The sequence below is a fragment of the Sinocyclocheilus anshuiensis genome, unplaced genomic scaffold (genome assembly GCF_001515605.1).
Source record: "Sinocyclocheilus anshuiensis isolate Anshui unplaced genomic scaffold, SAMN03320099.WGS_v1.1 scaffold277, whole genome shotgun sequence".
Lineage (NCBI taxonomy): Eukaryota > Metazoa > Chordata > Actinopteri > Cypriniformes > Cyprinidae > Sinocyclocheilus > Sinocyclocheilus anshuiensis.
Window position 1 is genome coordinate 807,517 of NW_015536463.1, and position 19,424 is coordinate 826,940.

Consider the following 19,424-nt stretch of genomic DNA (forward strand, 5'->3'; position numbering starts at 1 on the left):
ATAAATAAAATATTGTTTGAGAATATTATTCAAATATTGTTTGCAGTTGCACTGATTACGTAACACTTGAAGATGAGCATGTGGATAGTTCTGTTTTAATCCATGTAAGAATGTGTGTCATTTGTTTATGGTAGGCCGTCAAGCCACATTTAATTTACCAACCTATTTTACTTTGACCTTATATCATTTATTTGCTGTAATAAAGCCAGGGTGTATCAGGAACAGCAGGACATTTGCAGGACAGTCAGCAACTGATTCGAGGCGTCAGTGAAGATGGAGCCATGGCTATATGCTTTGCTCTCCAGTCCCCTTTGCCTCACAGCAACCTTTTTCAACATCATCTTCTCTTTTTGCCTAATGAGACCAGTCGCTGGAGTGACGCTTCGCAATCCACTGCACTTCTTGTTAATTGTTGTGTTATTCAATTCAACATTTCAACAACTGGTGACTGTGCTGACCATTGTTATGCTGCTTTTTGATGCACCTTTCTGGCTTCAAACGCTAACCAGAGCTTTGATTTATCAGTTTTTCTGCGCCAACTTCTCATGCAATGCCTGGATCAGCATTTTCTACTACATTTCTATTGTTCCTCAACAACATCCCATCTTTATCTGGATTAAGAGGAATATGAATGCCATATTATATATCGGCTTCATTCTGAATCAAACAGTGCTTCTAATTTCTTTGTCTATGGGAGCAGTTATGTATTTTTTGCTCTGGCCTGTCCCAAACAATTTCACTTCACCTGAACTAAACAAAACATCACCAGCAGAAAGCTTAGAGTCTGACCGGTATTTATTTCATGTGGCTAATTTTACATATTTGCTATATTGCACCTGTCCGCTGTTCACATTATTATTCTCTTGGGGCAAAACCTTTGTTTATCTGCGTGAACATATGAAAAAGATGGGACAGAGCGGTGAATCTTTTTCCCAACCCCAGCAGAAGAGCCAGATGCGGGTCACAGTAACAGGCATGGTACAGGCAGCCCTGTTTCTGCCCAGCAGCCTATGGACTATAGCAGTTGCTTTCCTCTACATAACGGACCTCTTCAAAATGGTTGATCCCAATAGATTTGTCACAATGACATTCTGCTCGATGTCCAGTTTGGGAAATTTACTGTGTTTTGGATTCTCCCAGTCTGTGTTTCGCCATGGAATTGTAAGTGTCATTAACAAACTAAAGAGACACAAATGAGATCTTAGGATTCTCGCCGTTTATTATGTGATCTGATTATCTGATGTGAGCAAACGTATGTTTTGAACATGTAGGATCTAACCTATGTTCTCACGTTGGTAAAATTTAAATAGGAAATGTATGGAAATTAACAATAATATTTTTAAGGGAAGACCGGGGAATGTTGTAAATGTCTGTAACTCAGTGGTTTTTGTGCTTTATGTGAACTTTTGCTATAATATTCCCATATTCCTCTGCTTTGAATTACAAATCAACAATTTATCCATAAACAAGAGTAAGAGCTGTCATTAACTGCAACCCACAGCTATAACTATTAGATAATTGTAACAATACACTGAAAAAAAATGGTGTAGAAACAATATTTACTCAGAAATTGCTAGTACGTTTAACAAATGATTACAAAGTAACCCATCAAATTAAACAGGAAATTTTGAGTTAGAAAGATTGAAATAGTATTTTCTTGTAAATCACTCCATCTTTGTTATATTTACAAATGTGAAAAATCTTTTTTTAAACAGTTTAGAAAAATGGGTCACACTTTATTTTAAGGTCCAGTTCTCACTATTAACAAACCATTAACTATGACGTTTGCCTCAATAAACTCCTAATTTGCTGCTTATTAATAGTTAGTAAGGTGGTTGTTAAGTTTAGGTATTGGGTAGGATTAAGGATGTAAAATATGGTCATGCTGAATATGTGCTTTATAAGTACTAATAAACAGCCAATATAAATATGCATGCTAATAAGCAACTAGTTAAAAGTGAGAATTGGTCCCTATACTAAAGTGTTACCGAAAAATCCAGTTGTTTAGATGCCATAATTTATTATGGCAAGTAACCTTATTTGATTTTAATTTAATGAAATAGGAAACATTTTTATTGAACAGCAAGCCAAACTGTAAGCAGATATTGGATACAAATCCAGACAATGTATGTGGTGTGTCCCACAATCGTGGCATATGTTTACATTGTCCTATTTTGGCAAATACTGCTGTGCTTCGCTCTGACTGGTCAGGACTGTCAGTAAAGGGCAGACGCCCCTTTATTTGCATCTGAAAAATCTCCTTTATGGTACATTTACTGTGTAGCAAATCCTGCACATGACAACCTCTGGATTCAATCTAACCATTCGATTTGATTGAAATGTATAGTCAAATCCATGTCTTTCCCTTCAAAGTGAGGAGAATTTGCATTCACTACACGTGCTCTATGCCTCATTAACTGTGATGGGGGTGTGTATAGCACATGTTTTGCTGAGCAGCCCGTGATATGTCAGTCAGTGAATAAAATACTGTCAGCTGAATATCTTTCTTTAAACTGATTAAGACAATTTAGGGTTAAATTAACCATTATAAAGCTTCATAATACTGCATGTGTGTAAAGATTCATAGTGTACTATAACATGACGAAATGTGGAAGTCTCTTTTCCAAGCTTTTTCAAACAAATCGTCATGTGTGAAGATTTATATTTAAATTATTTTGCAGTGGAACATTGTATGTTTTTCTGTACTATACCTCATTATTAAGTCTGTTTCACCTATTTCCCCAGGAGGTGAGTACATTTTCAGCAAATTTCCATTTTAGGGTGAACTATTCCTTTAAGAATGGAGCCTTAAGAAAGTACAAACATAAAACTCTAGAATCTATAGGTTTACAGTCAATAAAATTAAGGTGTTTATAAATAAAATATTGTTTGAGAATATTATTCAAATATTGTTTGCAGTTGCACTGATTACGTAACACTTGAAGATGAGCATGTGGATAGTTCTGTTTTAATCCATGTAAGAATGTGTGTCATTTGTTTATGGTAGGCCGTCAAGCCACATTTAATTTACCAACCTATTTTACTTTGACCTTATATCATTTATTTGCTGTAATAAAGCCAGGGTGTATCAGGAACAGCAGGACATTTGCAGGACAGTCAGCAACTGATTCGAGGCGTCAGTGAAGATGGAGCCATGGCTATATGCTTTGCTCTCCAGTCCCCTTTGCCTCACAGCAACCTTTTTCAACATCATCTTCTCTTTTTGCCTAATGAGACCAGTCGCTGGAGTGACGCTTCGCAATCCACTGCACTTCTTGTTAATTGTTGTGTTATTCAATTCAACATTTCAACAACTGGTGACTGTGCTGACCATTGTTATGCTGCTTTTTGATGCACCTTTCTGGCTTCAAACGCTAACCAGAGCTTTGATTTATCAGTTTTTCTGCGCCAACTTCTCATGCAATGCCTGGATCAGCATTTTCTACTACATTTCTATTGTTCCTCAACAACATCCCATCTTTATCTGGATTAAGAGGAATATGAATGCCATATTATATATCGGCTTCATTCTGAATCAAACAGTGCTTCTAATTTCTTTGTCTATGGGAGCAGTTATGTATTTTTTGCTCTGGCCTGTCCCAAACAATTTCACTTCACCTGAACTAAACAAAACATCACCAGCAGAAAGCTTAGAGTCTGACCGGTATTTATTTCATGTGGCTAATTTTACATATTTGCTATATTGCACCTGTCCGCTGTTCACATTATTATTCTCTTGGGGCAAAACCTTTGTTTATCTGCGTGAACATATGAAAAAGATGGGACAGAGCGGTGAATCTTTTTCCCAACCCCAGCAGAAGAGCCAGATGCGGGTCACAGTAACAGGCATGGTACAGGCAGCCCTGTTTCTGCCCAGCAGCCTATGGACTATAGCAGTTGCTTTCCTCTACATAACGGACCTCTTCAAAATGGTTGATCCCAATAGATTTGTCACAATGACATTCTGCTCGATGTCCAGTTTGGGAAATTTACTGTGTTTTGGATTCTCCCAGTCTGTGTTTCGCCATGGAATTGTAAGTGTCATTAACAAACTAAAGAGACACAAATGAGATCTTAGGATTCTCGCCGTTTATTATGTGATCTGATTATCTGATGTGAGCAAACGTATGTTTTGAACATGTAGGATCTAACCTATGTTCTCACGTTGGTAAAATTTAAATAGGAAATGTATGGAAATTAACAATAATATTTTTAAGGGAAGACCGGGGAATGTTGTAAATGTCTGTAACTCAGTGGTTTTTGTGCTTTATGTGAACTTTTGCTATAATATTCCCATATTCCTCTGCTTTGAATTACAAATCAACAATTTATCCATAAACAAGAGTAAGAGCTGTCATTAACTGCAACCCACAGCTATAACTATTAGATAATTGTAACAATACACTGAAAAAAAATGGTGTAGAAACAATATTTACTCAGAAATTGCTAGTACGTTTAACAAATGATTACAAAGTAACCCATCAAATTAAACAGGAAATTTTGAGTTAGAAAGATTGAAATAGTATTTTCTTGTAAATCACTCCATCTTTGTTATATTTACAAATGTGAAAAATCTTTTTTTAAACAGTTTAGAAAAATGGGTCACACTTTATTTTAAGGTCCAGTTCTCACTATTAACAAACCATTAACTATGACGTTTGCCTCAATAAACTCCTAATTTGCTGCTTATTAATAGTTAGTAAGGTGGTTGTTAAGTTTAGGTATTGGGTAGGATTAAGGATGTAAAATATGGTCATGCTGAATATGTGCTTTATAAGTACTAATAAACAGCCAATATAAATATGCATGCTAATAAGCAACTAGTTAAAAGTGAGAATTGGTCCCTATACTAAAGTGTTACCGAAAAATCCAGTTGTTTAGATGCCATAATTTATTATGGCAAGTAACCTTATTTGATTTTAATTTAATGAAATAGGAAACATTTTTATTGAACAGCAAGCCAAACTGTAAGCAGATATTGGATACAAATCCAGACAATGTATGTGGTGTGTCCCACAATCGTGGCATATGTTTACATTGTCCTATTTTGGCAAATACTGCTGTGCTTCGCTCTGACTGGTCAGGACTGTCAGTAAAGGGCAGACGCCCCTTTATTTGCATCTGAAAAATCTCCTTTATGGTACATTTACTGTGTAGCAAATCCTGCACATGACAACCTCTGGATTCAATCTAACCATTCGATTTGATTGAAATGTATAGTCAAATCCATGTCTTTCCCTTCAAAGTGAGGAGAATTTGCATTCACTACACGTGCTCTATGCCTCATTAACTGTGATGGGGGTGTGTATAGCACATGTTTTGCTGAGCAGCCCGTGATATGTCAGTCAGTGAATAAAATACTGTCAGCTGAATATCTTTCTTTAAACTGATTAAGACAATTTAGGGTTAAATTAACCATTATAAAGCTTCATAATACTGCATGTGTGTAAAGATTCATAGTGTACTATAACATGACGAAATGTGGAAGTCTCTTTTCCAAGCTTTTTCAAACAAATCGTCATGTGTGAAGATTTATATTTAAATTATTTTGCAGTGGAACATTGTATGTTTTTCTGTACTATACCTCATTATTAAGTCTGTTTCACCTATTTCCCCAGGAGTTTGTCACAATAGTGTGCAGCCACGACTTTATCTATAAATGAGAGTGCACTCATGCTGAGAGTGTATTCACCTGGTTTTAGGTCTATGCAGTGTGTGATAGGCAGTTGTGACTGACATAATATATAACACACAATATGTGATTGTTTTACCACAGACTAGGCTGCTGGAGCAGATTTGAACATGCCATTGAATGAAGAAAAATTAAATTGAACTTTTCATGTTCTTATTTGAAATGTATTCTTTGCACTTGACTGGGCACGTTGTTTTCTGTTTTTATGGTTGACGGCTTCAGATTATTGAATCATTTCCCATTTGCTAATATTCTTTCATCACTAAAAAAAGCAATTAAAAATCCAAATGCATTTTAGGATACTGATAAATCTCGGTGCTTTCATTTTTGTTTTATATTTCAAAGGAACACACAGTGAGTGGTCCCATTTTTGCAAATTCAGGAAATGTACCTTCTCTAAAAATTGTCTAACATTTGAACTTCTCAGTTAAATTAGTGCCAGGGTGACCAACATTTCTCTCTATATTTGAAGCTAATTATGCAGTGATGGCTGATGAAGATGTCTCCATCTTATAAACCTCTGGTTATTTAATAAATACTGTAGCTTGAAGGACAATTTTGGCTTTTTATCTCATTATCTGCCTTATCCCTTCCCAATGACAATCCAATAAAACTGTAATTATTCCCTCTGGGTGCTAACACTCAGTAAATCATTTAAATGCCAAATATAACTTGGTGAACAGGATACACTGCAGTCTCTCATTCAGTCTGCATGCTTTAGATTGCATGAAGATTTAAAGGAGTATGAAAGGCTCTTATTAGCTGCTTTTCACTATTGGTTGTTGGTACAGATATAAATAAAATAAAATAAAATAAAGTATATTTATATAAAATGTTGTTGAACACTGAACATGTTGAAATGGATAATATTTTATGAAAAAAAAAAGGATTTGCATACCTGATATGAAACAGCTGAAGAGCACATTTGGCTTTATCATGATCTGTCCTTTGAGACCAATGATGCAGTGCAGCCAAGCACTCCACAATAAAACTGTCAGTGATCGCAATGATTACTGTTCTCTCTCCTGAAGAATATCTTTATCTAATTTAACATGAGTCAGTGGCCACTAAGGAATGAACAACCACAGCAGGTTATTAACTCTGAATGTAGATCAAGGGGAGATGCAGATAGTGTGTTAGTAATCTGCTTTTGATAATCCATGCCAGATCAGCAGTGTTTGGATTTTTTTTAAATGTAGGCACGGATGGCTTGTTCACAATAAGATATGCATTCAGAAAATAGATAGGGTGAGTTTTTATTTCATACAGATGGTCAGAAAGCACAGAAGTGTGTGAAAAAGCCTTTATGTTGGGTATTCACGAAGAAGTCGCTGACACAAAACATTTTTTATACGGTATCATACAGCAAACAGAACTGTGAAGCCATTACCAGCCAATATGATGGAAAATATAACAAATGATTCCACACAAAAACTGGTCAGTTGTGAAATATGATGATACACTAAACTGAATATTTGCGTCTCAGGTAAACAATCTCCCGAATTGCAATTCTAGTTTGGTGCCTCTCTCTCGTAACACTGAGATATCCATTAATGTGTCAGATGGCGAAAGCTCAATAAATGTGAGCTTTCAGCTTATTATAAATCATTGAAAATAAATACAGACCCAAAACAAGCACCACACATTAGGGATTGTGCTTCAGATTGAATCCGCCCATACATTTAGGTGTGCAGTGATCAAAACATCCACAGGACTCAATAAATGGATTAAGAGACTGGCAGAAAATGGCTCAGTGGTATGATGCATATGCTATCATTTGTTCCGCTACCTGGAGAGAAAAATGGTGGGGATAAATTGATTTCCCCCACATTAGAAAATCGTTATTGCCAAAGCTGGTCAATATAGAAATGGCAGGCATTTTTCACATAATAGCAGAAGCAAAACGACAGTTTCATATGAAGCAGATACCCAATTATTTTATACATTCTCCATATGCAATTTAAACTGCAGGACTCTGGTCTAGATCTGAAAATCTAGGCAGAATTATAAGAATAATTACAAAAAGGAACATGTATTGTTAAAGTTTCATTTGCCTCATGTGGTGTCATTTCCAGCTGGCTTACAGCAAAGTGTTTCTGCAGTAGACAAATTACAATCTTTCTTTGATTTTCTAGACTATAATGGCATAGCCTCATAAAAGCTGTGTGGTCTCACATAACAAGAACTTTGGCTAAACAACAGAAGGGTCTGTGGATACTGCAGCTTATTCTGACCCACTTAGACAGGAAGAGCAGTATGAATGTTATTTAAGGTAATCAATCAGAGTTTGTTTTGCTCATACATGTTTAGGGATGGAGTTTTCTGACTGATATATGCAATATAAATATTAATTTTATATTTGTTTAGTTAATGTTATAATTCATTTTGTATATACACTACCATGCAAAAGTTTGTGGTTGGTATATTTTTAAAAGAAGTCTCCTTTGCCGACCAAAGCTGCATTTATTTGATTAAAAATACAATAAAAACGGTAATATTTGGAAATATTACCATTTAAAATAATAAACTGTAATTTATTCCTGTGAAGAAAAACAGTCTTCGGTGTCACATGATAAATATTTTTACTGTCACTTTTGATCAATTTTATGCATCCTTGCTGAATAAATGTATTAATTGCTTAAAAAGGAAATACAACCTTACTGACCCAAACTTTTGAGTGGTACAGTGTATGTGTAATATTAATAGAACATTATACTTTAGCTATTGGAAATTATCATCAACATCATCATTGGATTATTATCTGCCGACTGTATATGTCAAATGCAAATGTTACACCAGTTTTTGAGGCACATACTCGCTCAGTGAATGTTGGCAAAAGTGTTTTAATTGTTACTGTGCATTAAGCCTTGACATTATTGCATTATTAATTAAAGCCCTACTGCATCATCAAGTCAGAGGGATTTAAATACATCTGCTCTCATAGGAATTCACATGAGGGCTCCATGCAAGCATGTGATGAGTCTGTGACTGACAGTCAATCAGTCTTTAATCAGTGATGGTCCACCGAGTGTCAAGGCTTTAAAATGACCACCTCTTACCGGGGTTTATCAAGCGTGACTCTCACGCTGTAGTCCTAATGCCGCTCAGATCTCATGTAGAGAGATGTCCTCATTTGTCGCTAAAGCGGAGAGTGGTAGCGGCTCCACACACAGAATCCAGATGAAGAGGTTCAGTTTCAACAAAGAGAGCACAGTCGACATGGAAAATAATATACAATGGACATGTAAATAAATTATATGTAATTATATATTTTGTCAAAGATATATAACTGATTTTCCTCAGTTTTCTAACTTCTGACAATCATCGTTCACCTGCACCACCATGCTTTTCATGCTCACGCTTCCCTTTCCACTGCAAACCATTTCAGACAGGCCACCTGGGAATCTCTAATGGCAGTTTTTCTACTATCTAGAGATATGCTTATATGGAAATTTGCTGACCCATATAATCAGACAACACACTCCAAGCAAAGTACATCCCAATGGTCAGCACTTACAGCGTTAAAGAGCTTTCTGTCAGCAAAAAAAACGAAGGAAAATAAAGGCGAACAGAAAAAGGTCATCTGTTTTTCAGCATCAACTTCCATTTGGGATTCCATATAGAATGCACAAAAAGCCCCCTTGCGCGCATAAGTGTTTTGATGAGGAGCATCTTAACAGCTATTATTAAAAATAAAAAGAAGGATATTGTAGCTTTTGCTATGGCCATCAGCCTCACATTGTGGTTTATGAGTTTTCACAGTCTCAGATATTTTTAAAGACATTCCAATGTAGCCAGATATTAACATTGATTTGATCTGCGGAATAACATTAAAAGGTTAATACCGTGTATTAACATGTGAAGGTTAATAATAATGATATGAAATATTTTATAAATTATACCTTTTTTGTCTATTGCTTCAAGAATTTGCAACATTTCATACATTTTTCACTGAAATTCTTGCCCTACTACACAATAAACATTATTAATTAGGCTTTTAGGCTAAATGAAAATATATACAGTGTGTCCATTACATGCCTAAAAATGGAAATGAAGGCATAGGAATAGTCAATGTCTTTCATGTTCTGACATAGCTCTTTAATATTTATCACCCTAGCAGACTTACAAAGTATTTTCTCAGCAGAAGTGAAACAAACATGTTCGTCTGGGTCGACAGGCACAATTATGCAATGAAACAGCACACAGTGACTGAAGTCTCCCAAAACTTCAATCGTTCTCAAGGCTTCATACCGAGAGACAATTTATTGAGTATTTGGAGGTAATACTTAACGGAAAACCCACCCGGTCCTTTTTCAGACTCAAGAGCTTACATGTAAACACTGTCTGATTGAGACAGTAATCTGCAGACGTCCCTGCAGTACCAGTGAAAGGTAAATATGGTGTACAGTTAAGAAGTTAAAACAACATGCTCCAAAACTTGCCAAAGTGAGAGATGTTCTGAAAATTATCGAGTTCTGAGAGATAGTAACAGGAGAACATTCGCACAGGGATGTAATAAGCCTATATTGATGTACGCCTGCACTTTACATCAGTGCAGCCAGAGGGACTGAGAGAATTCATGCCTGTGATGTGCTGCAGTTACAGATTTCATAGAAGAGCAGGGGAATTGTTTGCTTACATTAAGTCTTTTTCAAAGGACTATAAGGACAGGGTTGACGCTTGAATTCATGAGGCTTAGAACAACATTTTTTATGGATCTTCCCTGAAACATAGCTCATATAAAGACATTTAGTGGGCATCAACCCCTCCATCACAGAGCCCGGGACAATGTTGCATGAGTGTAAACATCACAGCAGCAGGCTTTGATATCGTTGGAAGAAAATGACAGCTGTCTAATAGAGTTTCCATCTGTTGTTCCACTGCAAACAACTGAGGTTGGATAAATCTGCTCCCAGTATAGAGCTGAAGAGTACAGGAAAATATCTTACCGCAGCACTCTAGTGAATTTATCATTTATAGGCATCTTTTAAGCTAGGTACAATATTCAACATACAGTAATCTTGCCTCTCTTTTTATCTTTAGTTAAGAATCCCAGAAAATGAGGGAGAGTAAATTATCTGCAAGGCATTTACAGTCAGTTAAACCTTAAACAGCAAGATGTACCTGAATACATAGCTGTGCTTGGATTAAACAAGCCCCAATGCCATTAAATAATCACTTTGTGTTTACAACATGAGATCTGCAGCACTTTCTCTCTAGTGTTTTCCTCTGACTCATTCTCCACCTCATTTTAACCTGTCTAATGGGAGATCCTGAAATAAATTATTTTTTAGAAGCTTGCTGCCTGCTTAAAAAAAAATCTAAAAACGCCTACAACTTCTGTTGTAAACCTCATTAGATTAAAATAATTGTAATTACATTTGTAATATTTTTGCGTTTAAAAGTGAACGATTGTTATAATGGCGATATTTATTTTAAGGTGAATCATCTTGCAGTATTAATGCAAAAAATAAAGGCTACTGTCCCTGGTTTAAAAGATTCCTGTCTAAAGGTAGTCACGTTAACAAAATTTCAGCAACAAGAAAACAACCCATTGCTCATTGTCAATACCATTTTTATAAAGAAGATGTCACACTGGTCAGCACGGCAAAATCATAAGACTAACTTGAACACAAGAAATCAGCATGGTGAACTTTTTCACCCTCGTGCGAAACTCCAGATCGTGCAAATTCATATTGGAATGACAATATGAAATTATGCGGAGCAATGATAAATGTGACTACACCTTATGGGTCATTAAAATCACCTTAAGGATGTGGTCACATTTACCTTTGTATGGCAAAATTCCATGGCAAAATGCAGTCATTCCAAGAGAAATCCACACAAATAGAAATTTTTTGTGAGGTGAAACATTTCTTAACTCGAATTTCCCATCCCATTAAACTTCGAATATGTCAATTTGTCACGTTTACAACTTTAAAGCAGCCAGTTAGTACTGAGCAATCAGTGCTTCATATACTACTGACAATGGACAATGGACCTTCTTTGGCCGCTAGCTTTTACCAGTCTGACCTCGCCTTTAATTCTGTCCATGTGAGCAGAGAAAAATTATGCCATAAGAAGCGCACAAGAATATGCCCCACTACAACCCTCAAAGATTTTACTGGAGTCCACCACCTGACAGTTTTCAAATTACAGCCCACCTTCATCCCCCGTGGAGAAATATTACATTGTGATTATTAGAGTCCCCATGTGGCAAATAACAGGCCCATTCAGTTTCCATCAAAAGGGTTGAGAATGCACTGATATGAGCATTCATTGGGGAAAATGGCCAACAGAGAGAGAGAGAGCAAGAGAAGGAGAGACTACTATTTTAAAAAGACAGTTGCCAACACTGGAGCCCAAACAAGCACAACGGGTTTTAAAGATCCAAAATCAAAACAGAAAGTGTTGCTTTTACTGCTCAAAAATTAAGATTTAAGATTTTAGGATTTAAGAAATTGTTTCATTGTAAAGCTATTTCACTTCTTCAACAATTTGTTTGGAATGCATCAATGCAAGGCATATTGTTCTCTATATACAGTGTTTATCATTATAAAAACCATATTAGGCTTCACAGGGAGCAGAAGTCATGACCATAAATTAATTGAAATAAAAATGACCCTATTCAAAAGTTCATATACACTTGATTCTTAATGATGCTTCAGAAGGAAAAACAATGCATTAAGAGCCAGGGGGTGAAAACTTATTTTGTCTTTTGTCATGTAAGTATCTTCTGTAGCTTCTGAAGGGCAAAACTAAATGAAAAAAAAAAGATATTTAGGCAAAATAAGAAAAATGTACACATCTTCATTCTGTTAATAAATTTTCAGCATCAGTGAGCGTTTGAACCTTCGGTAATAGTTGCATGTGAGTCCCTCAGTTGTCCTCAGTGTGAAAAGATGGATCTCAAAATCATACAGTCATTGTTGGAAAGGGTTCAAATACACAAAAATGCTGGAAAACCGAAGAATTTGTGGGACCTGAAGGATTTTTCTGAAGAACAGTAGGCAGGACGAACAAGGGACTCATGAACAACTATCACTAAACAAACAAACAAAAAAAAAACTCTGCATTTTGTATGATCCGTCTTATTTTGGTAAAATAATTAACATTTTGCAGATTCTGCAAGGTGTATGTAAACTTTGACTTCAACTGTACAGGTGCATCTCAATAAATTAGAATGTAGTGGAAAAGTTAATTTATTTCAGTAATTCAACTCAAATTGTGAAACTCGTGTAAATAAGTAATTTTCAGTATCATTAGATATTGAATATGAACTGTACATACAAAGATTTGTAAAAATATTTGATCCTTTATTAGTTAAAAATAGACAGTAAATTGTAGTGGCACAGAAGTCATTTGTTGGCAGTAACTTTCAATCATATTAACATACTGTATGGTGTGTCTAACACACTGTCAAGTTTTATAATGTTTTATGTTTTAGCTAAAAAAGCATTACATTTTTGGGCTGCAGTTGTAATACTGAGTGCTCATCTCACAGAGCATCAGGTAATAGTAAAAAATAGTACATATCAGCCAATTTCATACACATTAGCAAGAGGAATAAAGTATTTATTGCTCTGCACTGGGAATTTTAAGCACCATTCTGGAAAATGCATTAGTAAGATTCACAATAAACCACACAATTTTCTGATATATCTGCATATTAGCTGTTGTCGGGGCTTAGTTGTGTTAGTTTTGGCATTCTGTTCTATCACAGACATCCTGAAACCATTTAAACCGAAGCTGATTTGCTTCCTATTTCTAAAAGTGTTGTAAAGTATCTTCCTTTTAACAAAGCCGTTACAGAGACAATGTTCAACTGAAAGTGCAAGAGTGATTTCAGTGTCTGTACCAGTTATAACAGTTGTACAGTATCTGTTGACATCTGATGTGAGAAATCAAAAGAAATCAGATTGGATCAGCTCCTTAAATCCGTTCAATTAAGTCACTGAAAGGTCACTTTTAGGGGGTAATAATTATTCAAATACATTCCTGAACAGTTTTAAGTTTTTCTTGGCTAATGTTCTTGCCAAAGGCAAATATTGACTTTGTCTATGCAAAGTGCTTAAAATGGCACTAATAAATGGTGTTGAGTTACACAGATTAAAAAATATATATATATATATATCAAACAAATTACCTTAAGTGTTCATTTTTATATACTGACATAGATTAAGTAAAATTGTTCCTTATAGTTCATTCCTTATACCAGGTACAACTATCATATTTTAGGCGCTGAATACATATGGCTCACTGTTGCAGCTGAGAAGATCTCTCTTAGGTCAGTTTATTCATTGGTAAAAGGATTTCAAAAAATCTGCAAAGTGCTGAAAAATACATCATACTATTGTGACCTAATTGGTAATCAATGTAAAAGGTTGTTTCTATATATTGTGCTTTTACACGCTATTCAATTAATTCCCAAACCAAAGTTCAGCTGAATAGTCAATATATCATGCTGGATGTCACGTGTGGATTCAGTGTTCTCTAGCGCAGTGATTTTGCACTGCACCTCAAGAGGGAAATTACTTTGTCAGTGAAAGGAAGCTGAGGTCAGGATCTCACCCACGAAGTTAAACAGCTCCAGAGACCCTGTGCAGTACTAATGAAAGGTTTCACCCTCCCTTCATTCTGCAGAACATGCTCAATATTATTTGCCCCCTGAGTGAGCACAGAAAGGATTTTTTAACCCATATTGGGGGCAGTCTAGTGTGCAAAACAATCAGAACCTTAGTCTGGAAAAAAGATGACTTGTACAATAAGGAATAACTATGCATTTCTTCTGCACTGATAACCCAAGCAGTTTGCATTTATAAGACTCAGTTCCAGCCACTGGGTGGTCTTTGGTGTCAACCGAAGAGAGCAGTTTGCCCCAGTTTTTACACACTGTTGGGAGGAAATTTCCATTTAAATGATTACTGATCCCTACAGATAGAGGCGAAGAACAGAGGGTATCTCTGCAAGGTCACAGCTATTCAGCCGTGCCGTGTCAGAGAAAACAAACACATGCTGTAATAGATTTGACTGCCTCCCTTGTGGCTAAACTGAAGCTCACAGGTCTGAAGAATTATAACCCAGTGTGTTTGTCACTCACTGGCTAATTGTGTTTGATAGTAAATGATCAGAAAGATTTGGAGATGACAACACATGTGGTGAGTCTGTACAGTCACATGGACACAAGACTCGGTGGCAACTAACATGACTGTATTCCCAATAGAAACATTATTAGTCAGGTAGAAGTTAATAATGGGTCTAGATAAATGAAATGATGCAGTATAGGGCAAATAAATATGTTTTTACAAAGTAAACATTTTCTCACTATATGACTGATGACAGTAACTTCTCAAAAACTTGTCAGTATGTCAGGTGTCGACAAGTATTTATCAGTGAGCCATTGATTCATTCACTCAACCGATTCATTCAAAACACTGGTTTGCTCAGTCTATTCTTTCAAAAACACTGATTCAGTCAGAACCAAAAACACCATGGTTACATGTTGTTCGGAGAGACACGATGGCTGAATGTGATTGTGGTTTCTAAAATATAACCTATTCAATATTAAAGGTAGAGTACTGTAGACAAATTTTTTCAAGAAACTTTTTTGTTATACTGATTGAAAGTCTCTTCAAATTCTGAAAAATAAATAAATAAATAAAATAAAATAAAAATAAAATGATAAAAATAAGCTGTCTAAATATAAAAAATATATAAATATGTTTTCTGTAAAAGTGTCAGGACCATAAAATGTTTGTCCAATCCAATTCGGTCCAAATGCAATGATAGAATGTATTATCTGCCTGTCAATCTAATTGCATACCTCCGTGCAGCCAATAGGGAGAGTTTGGGGCGTGGTTACTGTAGCAGGCTGAGCCAAAGGGTGTTTAGTCGGTGTGGAAATAGAAATTCAGATTCTGTTACAGAAGTGAAAGCCAAAATTCATAGACTTGCCAAAATATGCACAGACAATGGGGTAAAACAAGAGTAAACACTAGCAGTGTTTGTACAAGGTGGAGGAATTTCGAAATTACGTTCAAATTAAACGTATTCCTAATATGTTGGACCTAGAAAGTAGCCTATACTTTTACCCTCTGAGACGTGCTTTAACTTTTATAAACCTGTAAGAGCTGTGTTTGTGATGTTTGAGTTGGGCCAGGTGTGACGTGTGGGCAGTTTGCAAAGGTTGCTTTATTTTTGTAGTTCAACTTGGTGGCACCAGTAGTGCAAAAACTGTCTACACTACCTTTAACTGTTTGTTTGTTTTTATAAGCTATATGACACTTCTTATCGTACTTGTTTGTCTGTTATCATTACAATCTGCCTCGTGACTCGCGTATTGCCCTCAACTCCTCACTAAAATAGTAGATTCATTTGTGTTTTTAAGGATTTTCTTGTAGTTATTGGATGTATCATAATAATAGTATTTGATTAAAATCTGTTTTCTGTAACTGTTATGGCTCCATGTTTACAACTGTCAGAACAGAAAAGGAAACAGAACAGCAAATAGTGCACACAACCTTATATATGTATATCTTTATGGAGACATCTCTTCTGAATCTTTTCATTTTCTGGGGACACGTTCAGTTAACTGGGTTTCTACATTTTCCAGGATAATTTTAGTTTATAAACCACACCCACAGAGTCATACACGGCCCTGGAACAGGCAGATTTCATTTTCATTCCAGCAGCCAGTGTCTGGAGTGTGTGCTGGCACTCATGTGTTGGCTGCTGTTGTCCATCACTGAGCCAAAACAAACATCATAGATTTCCAGTCATCTGCCTTTAGCCCTTAGACTCCTTGTCCTCATCGCATATTTACATTCCCTTTTTGTTCTTTGTGAGTGTGAGAAGGAGACTATGAAATTAAATGGATTGAAAGCAGGGAGGGATTTAAGTGAATGAACTGAAAAAAGAACAGGGAATATGTAAAAGGAAGACAAAAGAGAACATGTTTCTATGGAGGCATGCAATTCCAAAGCATTTGTAGTCTTCATAGCCCTTAATCTAATAATTATGTCCTATAATTCTTAACAATTCTTTCTTTCTTTTTTTAATGACTTATCTTATGCATCGACAATGGTAATGTTTTTTTGTATTAAATATCCTGTTCTACTTGGCGATATGTTGACGGTGGGCTTTTAACTTTTTTAAATCTTTTAACTTTAACTTTATAGTAACTTTAAATTAATCATATTGACTTTAAGGGTGTAGTTTACCAAAGTTTACCAAAGTTTGTCAGAAAATGAAAATTCTGTCATCATTTACTCAACCCTCAAGCTGACTCAATTGCTTTCTTCTGCTGAACACAAAAGAAGATATTTTGAAGAATGCGGGTAACCAAACTGTCTTGGTGACCATTGATTTCCACTGTATGGAAAACATTAATTAGACATTTCTTCTTCTAAATTCTGCAGTTTGGAATTTTCATTTTTGAGTGAACTAACCCATACATTAATGTTGTTCATTTGAAACATTTTCTATTTTAGTGATGTTTTAATATCTATTTTAGAGTTGGCAAAAATAGTTAGTAGTTGGGCTGGTAGGTCGGTAAAACAGTTGCAAGCACCTCTTCTGTGATGAGAAACCAGTGCACCCCCTACTGGGGGCATCATCACAGTAAAGTGTTGCATTGTTGCTGTTTGTGGTGTTTTTAGTGATGTATATTGATCATCCAGATTCTATCAATGCTGGGAGACTGAAAAGCTGAGTGTAGGTGAAATCCTGTACTGGAGTCTTAAGTTAGTACCTCATTATAGTCCTGAATTGTTATCGCTGATGAACCGACTTGCTCTGGTAGACTGTGCACATCTCCTGGTTCTTTATACTCACGTCTGTCAGTAATTTAATGGTTTCTTGAGTCTCTTCTTGTGTTACCTCCACAGACTTTATATTGTCAGCAATGCATGTATATTATATTGTGTCTTGGCTGTTATTTTTATGTTCAGCTTTTGATCATGGTACACATACCCTCAAGCGTGCTGTCACAGCTCGCTACTGAGAGGAGCACGGAGCGAGGAACAAGGAGACGCAGAGTCGAATTCAAACTTATAGACTTTTAATAATATCCAGGGAAACAGGAAAACACACATAGCAAGGGTAGACATCAACAATTCCAGACAAGGGAGAACAGAATGGGCTAGAACTCAAATAGGGCAGATAACGAGGGGCAGACAGGTGAGGAGAATAACTAATAACTAGGAACACCTTTAACAAATGGAACTAAATGGGGACAGGAACCGGAAGGACCAAACACGGGCATAAAGAAACAGGAGGCTGGCACCCAGGTAAAACAAAACAAAAACCGACCATAAACGTGACACGTGCTCTGATGCAGTTTAAACAGAAGGAGTTTCACTGTCCTTGATTGAAACCATCAAACCAATGTCAAATGAGGAAGTTTGTCTACACAACAATTAAAATTGATTTTTTTTCTCTCAAGGTTGTTTGTTGGGGGGTTGTAGTGATTATGTGAAATGGTGGCATGAGAAATTCCACCCAGATAATGCAAATTTAAAAAGTAGATTAACATGCATTAAAAATGCTACATTTGCTGAAATGCTATTTTTAATTGTATTCTAAATGTATATGCTGATTAAGTAATTCAATTTCATAATCAAAATACATCACATAATGTATATCAGTAATTGCTGTGAAAACCCCTTTACACCTTTTGTTGCTGATTTGAAAAATGTTATTTAAATGTCAGTGTGGAAAGCAATTTTTAAGATTTCAGGATTTCCCCATTTAAATAGATAGGAGTTGGTCTTGAATGCCCAAAACAGCTGCCTGGGGGTGTTGCAGATATGGCCAATGAGTGAACAGACTTTCCTTGAAAAGGAACTTTGCTGTTGCTGTTATATAGCACCTAGTCCCATGCATATTTTAAGATGATTCAGTTAAAGGTGTTGTATGAACCTTTTTTATTTTATTTTACTGTACTAAAGCATAAAAATACCATAATATGTTTGCAGATACATGCCAAGTTCACATACTTGTTTCTTTAAAAAAAAAAGGAAAAAAGGCCACAGCCAGTTATTCTACTTTGAGTGCATTCCATTTCAGAATGTCTATTTTGGTTTTGGTCTGTGTGATTCCACCCACTTCCAATTTACCCAATAGTATTTTTACACCCCCTGTTGCCAGTTGGCGGGGAACACAGCGTAGGCCTATTGTAGTCAGGGAAGCCAGCAAACAAAATTGGTCAGAGATTGCATATTCTGTCCAACCTAAAAAGCCTCTGCATCCACCGAAAAAGCTCTATGACCAGAGCAGGGGCGGATCTACCGGGGTGGCACAGGGTGGCAACTGCCACCTTAAGAAAAAGCTGTGCCACCCCACCTGCCACCCCAGAATTATCACAGAATAAAATATAAATGTAAGCAGTGTTTCATGTGCTAATATTCAGCCGCGGCGACGACAGAGTAAGGCAAAAATAATGGCAAAAACACATCTTTTAATAAACTGTGCACGATGGTTGCATGCGCACGCAGCGTGCCAGTGTAGTTGGCTTCGTTAACAGATGACTCTTATGAACCGGATCTTTTTGAGTCAAAACCACAAAGCGCGGCGCAGTTCACTAACGAATTGTTTTTACATTTGTTCGTGAATCAGATAATTACTGCTTTTCAGGTAACTCTGAAGTCCTCTGAGAAATCTAATCCCGTCCGGATATGTCTGAGATTCATCGCGTAATTGTTTGGTGATCCGATTCTCCGACCGCTCGCTCCAC

The 19,424-nt window shown here is 36.2% G+C and overlaps 2 protein-coding genes across 2 annotated transcripts; both read left to right on the forward strand.

The window, feature by feature from the left end:
• Positions 1 to 273: 273 nt before the first annotated feature.
• LOC107686069 (taste receptor type 2 member 60-like) lies at positions 274 to 1,197 on the forward strand. Its single transcript, XM_016482939.1, has one exon. It carries the CDS (start codon positions 274 to 276, stop codon positions 1,195 to 1,197), a length of 924 nt encoding a protein of 307 aa, XP_016338425.1.
• A 1,949-nt stretch (positions 1,198 to 3,146) lies between these two features.
• LOC107686145 (taste receptor type 2 member 60-like) lies at positions 3,147 to 4,070 on the forward strand. The gene has a single exon (XM_016483063.1). It carries the CDS (start codon positions 3,147 to 3,149, stop codon positions 4,068 to 4,070), a length of 924 nt encoding a protein of 307 aa, XP_016338549.1.
• Positions 4,071 to 19,424: the final 15,354 nt, after the last annotated feature.